This window comes from Scardinius erythrophthalmus, assembly GCF_964197995.2.
Source record: "Scardinius erythrophthalmus genome assembly, chromosome: 8".
Classification (NCBI taxonomy): Eukaryota; Metazoa; Chordata; class Actinopteri; order Cypriniformes; family Leuciscidae; genus Scardinius; species Scardinius erythrophthalmus.
This window is the reverse complement of record NC_138228.1, coordinates 15,930,106-15,937,759: the sequence shown is the minus strand read 5'-3', so window position 1 is coordinate 15,937,759 and position 7,654 is coordinate 15,930,106. Positions and strand designations below refer to the sequence as shown.

The 7,654-nt window shown below is 38.3% G+C and overlaps 1 protein-coding gene across 1 annotated transcript in view; it reads left to right on the top strand.

Annotated features, from left to right (window-relative positions):
- The first annotated feature begins 338 nt into the window (after positions 1-338).
- The window catches only part of hgfb (hepatocyte growth factor b), a 29,520-nt gene continuing 22,204 nt past the window's right edge, over positions 339-7,654 (top strand). The window contains exons 1-3 of the mRNA XM_081371823.1: positions 339-585; positions 5,962-6,118; positions 6,683-6,795. Of these exons, the coding sequence (XP_081227949.1) occupies positions 537-585; positions 5,962-6,118; positions 6,683-6,795 (319 nt within the window). The 5' untranslated portion in view covers positions 339-536. The remainder of the gene's footprint in view (positions 586-5,961; positions 6,119-6,682; positions 6,796-7,654) is intronic.

Below are 7,654 nucleotides of genomic sequence, written 5' to 3'. Positions count from 1 at the left end.
AGAGAGTTGCCGTCCGATAATATAAAATAAGCTATCACATCTTGGAAACTAAAACAACGTGAGTGGCCCAGAGTTTATCAATTCACAACTTTACTCCCAAACACCCTCAAGAAGGTTAGTGCAGTACACAGCTGTGTTGACATCTCCTTAACACTTTCCATCCGCTCCAATAAATTAGAGCGGAAACAAATATAAACAATTTGCATTTATTTTACTTCCCGGATTGGTTCAACAACCTCGGTGTCTATCAGGAAATGCGATAATATGTGATAATATTATGTGGAGGAGTGGACAGTGGCGGGGCGACTTTAAATGGGCTGAGGGAAAGGGGAGGGAGCGCGTGAGGTAGACTCTCTCAGCTCGCGCTCATCTTCAGTCAGTCCATCGCGCGCTTGTTCACTGTCCACAAGAGCACAGCAACAGCAACTGCTGGTAGACTAGAATCTTACTAATAGTCGTATTAAAAGGAGGAAAACGCCGAGACTTCTGACATCTCTTTTGTATTTTTGGAGTCGCTTAAAACTATTTAAAGCAACATGTGGATTTACAAAATTTTGCTATGTGTGGCTGTTTTGGTTTACTCAGGTAAGTTTTTTTTTTTCAGTCAGAGAAGCTTCTTTATAGGTATCATGTATCATGTTTTGCAGTAATTCCTGCATCATGTGTTTACAGTAATATCTGCATCATGTTTAACAGTAATAGCAACTGTAGTAAAAGGTTTCAGGGCTGAATATGGCATGGCTATTTTTTTTACCAGCGTTTTTGAGAAGCCCACTATCTTGGCGAGCTTACAGGATGCTATTTAATGGTCATTCCTAATTGGTGCCTTTTGGGCTTCGCCTAATTAACGTATAGCCTAAGTATTTTTGTTTCATGAAAGGAACATATTGAATTTTTTGAAAGTCGTCATACAGATTAAGCTCGCTGATTTATTGTTACATTTACATATAGAAACCTTTGTCTGACACAAATGTTCATCCTGTTATTTTCAAATCAACAACTGCCCAATAGACTCATAAACCTTGTGTACAATTTTGGGATGAATCTAGAGGTTTGTCACACAATCTTTTATTTGATAAAACATATTATATATAATATATTATTAAATAATAATACAAATAATGAAACGTATTATTTCACATGTTTATATTGTATTGTTTCACATGGTTATAACATGTAGGCTATATACTTCATAATTGTTGATAATATTACTATGAGAATGTTATGCAAGCATGTTAATTTCTACTGCATTGTCAAGACATAGAAAGTCTGAATGAATTCTAAATTTACTCTATTTACTTTGGTTAACAATAGCCCATGCAAGTTAATTTACAGAAGAAAAAAAAGACAAAATTGTATAATTTTCTTCCACTCCTCTGTTGATGTCAGTTTGGCGTCTTGGGCAGAACATTATTAAAGGGTTAGTTCACCCAAAAATGAAAATTCTGTCAGCAATTACTCAACCTCATGTTGTTCCAACCCCGTAAGACTTTCGTTCATTCTTCGGAACACAAATTAAGATATTTTTAATGAAATCTGAGAGCTGGCTCACTCTGGGTTGTGCGCAGCACTTTTGGGTTGTACGCCAGAACGTAGGCTCACTATTGGCCAGCATCACACACATGACCAGTGTCGGCCAATAGTGAGCCTACGTTCTGACGTACAACCCAGAAGCGCTGCGCTGTTACAATACGTGAACTCACTCAGAAGCCCACACAGAAGAAAATGAATAGTTGAATAAAGTCGTTATTTTAGTTTTTTTTTTTTTTTCGCACAAAAAGTATTCTCGTCTCTTAAGGTTAAAGGAATACTCCACCGTCTTTTCATATTAAACTATGTTATTCCCTTAACTAAGACGAGTTGATACATACCTCTCTCGTCTCAGTGCGTGCACTCAATCGCTCTGGCGCGCGGCGAAACTTTGTTCACTCAGTTCATTCAATACGGGCCAAGCAGAGAAGCTACCAAACACCTCCACGGTTTCCCTATTTAAACACAGTTACTCGCGTAGTGTAACTCGACCTAGGACGGTGACACAAAACAAAACGTTGCGCTTTTCTAAGCGTGTAAAATGGATAACTATATTGTTTGGCGGAATACCATAGCAAGTGCTTATGAGCACTTCGACTTGGCGGAGTAATATCTTCACTCGTGAAAAATCCTCTCACCGGCCCCCGCTCTCTCTGGTGAAGATATTACTCCGCCAAGACGAAGTGCTTACACGCACTTGCTATGGTATTCCGCCATACAATATAGTTATCCATTTTACACGCTTAGAAAAGCGCAACGTTTTATTTTGTGTCACCGTCCTAGGTCGAGTTACACTACGCGAGTAACTGTGTTTAAATAGGGAAACCGTGGAGGTGTTTGGTAGCTTCTCTGCTTGGCCCGTATTGAATAAACTGAGTGAACAAAGTTTCGCCGCGCGCCAGAGCGATTAAGTGCACGCACTGAGACGAGAGAGGTATGTATCAACTCGTCTTAGTTAAGGGAATAACATAGTTTAATATGAAAAGACGGTGGAGTATTCCTTTAAGGTTGAGCCACTGTAGTCACTTGGACTATTTTAACAATGTCTTTACTAACTTTTCTGGGATGGCAGATATCGATTACCTAGCAGCCTATGAAGTAGTGATCCAGCTCTCAGATTTCATCAAAAATATCTTAATTTGTGTTCTGAAGATGAACAAAAGTCTTACGGGGTTGGAACAACATGAGGGTGAGTAATTACTGACATAATTTTAATTTTTGGGTAAATTAACTCTTTAAACACTTCCCTTCAAGCCAAGGAGAAGGTTCACTAAAATCAAGCCCCTCCCTTTATTTTATTTTCTGACTCAATATTTCTTTTCCCCTTGGAAATATGCCTCAATATTAAAGTAAAGTTGGTCACAACTTCTGTTTCACATGGTCTTTAAACAATATGAAACAAAGCGTTCTTTTACTGAATATTAACATGGCTGTGATTTGGCCATGCTAATATTATGCAGACCAGGACATGGTTGTGAATGTGATGTTGCAACAGCTCTTTATGTTTCAGATAAAAATGGCTTGTTATTTTGTATATTTTTCTCTGACAAAGAAAGTTGTTCCAAAAGAAGCCAAATCACGAACCTGATTTGAAACCCCACAAAAACAGACAAGCAGAGATGATGCAAACAGGAAAACATTCCATTGCTGTTGAACTGTATATCAGCCCTATTGGAACACTGCTCAGCCAATCAAATTTGATGACCAATGCTAAATATACTGTAAAGGAGTGTGCTACATACAATTGTATCCTCAGATTAAACGTCATTCATTTTTCATCTTCACTAATCTCTTAAATTTCAAATTTTTATCTATTTTAAAAGCATCTAAATGCATTGAGTTCATGACTCAAATTACACATGTATCACAATCGTCACAGTTCCCAAACATTGCATTAAATTTCACTACGGAAAACTTCACAGATGTTGACATTCATGGTGAGTGGGCTGTTTTTTCCCAAAACATCTGGATAAATGAGTCACCGACAGTGTGCGTCGAGCCGAAGTGAGAGATTAAGTGTTAGAGTGTGGCACTATGAAACTCTTCTTCTGAAATCAAAACCGCTTTATTGTGCAAAGCATATTAATTATTCCGAGGTTTAGTCATGTTGTTTCTAATCTGCAATACGATCTGTGACATTGAAGAATCAATGTGGCCTGTTAGTTGTTTTGAGTTTTGATCATAGAGTTTATTGATTTTATAGCAATACATTCTGTGTAATGGGGAATAAAACCTTTGTTTAGATGTACTGAGTCATTCAGTTATCCTGTCGTTTTGCAAGCCTTAGAATACATAGGCCTACATTATGCATTTGTAATGCTTTACTTCCATCAAACTACTATGGCTTCTTTGATATTGTATAAACATAGTCATGTTACTGTCTATAATATTATGAGATGACCCTGAGTGTTGTGCACTGAGAAACTGGCAATCTTGTTGCTTGTTGTTCCATATAGACTCATTTTCTTTTGATATTCAGAGCTAGTCAAGAGCTGGAGTCTTTTCTTAGAGCATGACTGTTGGCTTTGGGTCATTTTTAGAGCTTAGATGAAGAGTAATGTTCCTTGGTTGGTCTACTATCAGTATTGAGGGGTTGTTTCACATCCAAAAACATGTCTGATCTTACAATGTGGTTTGTGGCTGTGAAATTGGTGCTTTCTAACCATGTGCTTGACAGATAACTCACTTCTTATGCCTGCAGCTGGCATGTATGGCCTCTTGTGGTGGTTTTTAGAAGGTTTGGTGCTGCACACTTGGATCAGAGCCAGTTTCATTTGGCCTTCACAATCTTCTCCACTACTTCACCAAAGCAGACTGGGATTGATGCCTTTTCATCTTGTTATACACTCAGAAATAATCTTGAAATGAAATGAAAGCCCTATCAAAAAGCTAATTTATTGCTTCACTGCCACTGCAAATGATCCAGGATGCCCATGGAGGATCATAACTGCCCCACAATTGAGTAGTCGATTAGTAACCTCACTAGTAGGTTGTTGCAGTTCTCAAATAATTGAGATGCAACTTCTCAGAGAGCTTTAGCATGCTAACAGTCACACTGGTAAAGCTGACTTAGTTTAGTCTGATCAGGGTCGTGTGGACGTGAGACCATATAAATTACAGAAGGTTTCCTTAAAAGGAAAGTTCACCAAAAAGTGAAAAATGTGTCATCATTTACTCACCCTCATGTGTTTCTAAATATCTGACATTTTTGTTCTGTGGAACACAAAAGGGATTTTTGGAAAACTGTGTTTGTTTGTGTGTTTGTTTATTTTGTCCATGCAATGAAAGTCGTTCGTCAGAATGTCTTCTATGTTCTGCATGAAGAAAGAAATGCATTCAGGTTTAAAATATTTTGAAGGTGAGTAAATTATGGTAAAATGTTCATTTTTTGGTGAATTATTCCTTTAAAGGGTTAGTTCACCCAAAAATGAAAATTCTGTCAGTAATTACTCACCCTCATGTTGTTCCAACCCCGTAAGACTTTCGTTCATCTTCGGAACACAAATTAAGATATTTTTGATTAAATCTGAGAGCTGGATCACACAAGTGACTCCAGCGGCTCAATCTTAAGTTTATAAAGCGACGAGAATACTTTTTGTGCGCAAAAAAAAACAAAAATAACGACTTTATTCCACTTTTCATTTCCTTCTCTCTATGCCTCGAGTCTTTTCACGTAGTGTTTTTGCGTAGCGCGTGTGTGTTGCACGTCACCACGCATCACACACATGACCAGCATCGCCCAATAGTGAGCCTACGTGGTGACGTGCAACACAGACGCGCTACGCAAAAACACTACGTGAAAAGACTCGAGGCATAGAGAGAAGGAAATGAAAAGTGGAATAAAGTCGTTATTTTTGTTTGTTTTTGCGCACAAAAAGTATTCTCGTCGCTTTATAAACTTAAGATTGAGCCACTGGAGTCACTTGGACTATATTAACAATGTCTTTAATACATTTTCTGGGCCAGCAAGTTATAGTGTCCATAAGCCTGTGGGGGAGTGATCCAGCTCTCAGATTTAATCAAAAATATCTTAATTTGTGTTCCGAAGATGAACGAAAGTCTTACGGGGTTGGAACAACATGAGGGTGAGTAATTACTGACAGAATTTTCATTTTTGGGTGAACTAACCCTTTAATGCTGACTTGTTGACTATTCAGACATCCAGCTGTCTAGTCGATTATGAAAACATTTAGATTTTCCCATTCTAACTGTGATCTAAGCAGGTTGTTGAAATACAATTTCGTCATCTTAGTTCCTTTTTTTCTCCATATTTCAAATTCTGTTTTATGGCCACTCTGCTCTCTCCTATGAGGCTTATGATCAGCCTTAACTGATAAAGAGGAAGAAAATAACGTACCATCTGTCATGAAATTCATGTTAGGATTCGACTACTGCTTTTCCCCATCCTAACATGTATGCTCTGTGTGGCAGAAACTAAGAGGCATGCCCTGCAAGACTACCAGAAGACTGATGCCGTGCGCTTGGCCACGCCACCTGATGTGTCGTACATGTCCAAAGGCCGCAAGATGAGCGTGGGAAAGTGTGCACGCCGCTGTAGCCGCAACAGGAAGCTTCAGTTCACCTGCAGGTACAGAGGTCTATAAAGGTTAAAGCACAAAGACACCCCACCTGACACGTAATCATAAACAGCCAAAGCCGGAGTGTCTAAATAAAAGAAGCACACTCCCAAGTTGCTGTTTCCAAACACGCTGATTTGAAATAGCATTGGATTGGCTAATTGTGTACAACACAGTTTGAGAGGAAGCAGCTGGAATCTGTTTCATCAGTGGAAATCGAACATCAGCAGTCCCAGTATTTCCTATTTTGATGTTTCAGGTCGATGACCTCTGGTTACTTCTGAATAAAAAGAAAATGCAGCTCTTAGTAGATAGAAATTGCAAGAAGTTGCATGACTTTTGATCTTTAGCTCTTGCAATGCTTTCATTTTTTTTTTTTTGGGAGGCATCACCTGACAAAATACAAAAATTGTACAACAGTAGCTATTTTATGCATTGCTTTACATGATAATAATATCTACTGATGACATTACGTTTCTCAATTCAAGGTTCACAATCATCATTCTTGTCACCCTCATCTTATCATATGCTTAACATAATGTAATATGATTAACATCTGCCATTTCTCGTTGCAGAGCATTCAGCTTTGATCAGAAAAGTGCAAAGTGTCATTTACTGTCATACGACAGCCTCACCATTGGTGTCCGCATGGAGAATGACTTCAACTTCGACCTATATGAAAAGAAAGGTAAACTGCTTTATTGCCAGATTTGCCACTAGATTTGAGTAGATCCAGAGAGTAGTTCTAATAGGAATGCACAATATATCAACTATATGCAACTACTGTACGTCAACTAACTCTCATTAGAGTATTAGTATACTGTTGTAAACTGTTAGTAGAGTGTTAAGTTAGGATTAGGTGTTAATAGAATAAGTTGACATGTACTGCATAGTTACTTATAGTCAGTAAAACATCTGTTGCAGGACCATTAAAATAAAGTGTTTGCAGATATTAAGCAGATAGTCTACTAATACTCTGATGAGAGTTAGTTGGCATGTAGTTGCAAAGTTACTTATAGTACAATGTCTAAAGTGGACCATCGAAATAAATTATTACTGAGCAATGTAATTTCAGTTTTTGTTTCCCAATTCCAAAACTATATTCTTTTTCTATACCAGGTTTCAGAAGTACTGAACTGTTTTCTTTTCAATAAAATTCACTGTGCATTTTAATTTTTTAAATGTCTGATGTCACACATAATGGGGCCTATCTTGCACCCAGCGCAATTGAATTTGTACACCGACGCATGTCTCATTCCTATTTTGCACCCGCGCAAAGCGCGCATTTCCCTCCACAGAAGCACGTCGCTAAACTAGGGAATGAACTTGCACTCCCTGGGCGGTTCAGCAAAAAAAAGGAGGCGTGTTCCGGCGCAAACGTTCCTTCATGCTATTTTGCAGGTTTAGAAAACAATTGCGCCACTAACCAGGAAAAAATAGTTTAAAGTCAGTGGCGCGTTGCGCATGTTATTCATATGCTATTTTAAGGGCGCATGCTTGGCCATAATCAATGTAGATTTTTGCAAATCATACATTATTACGATAGA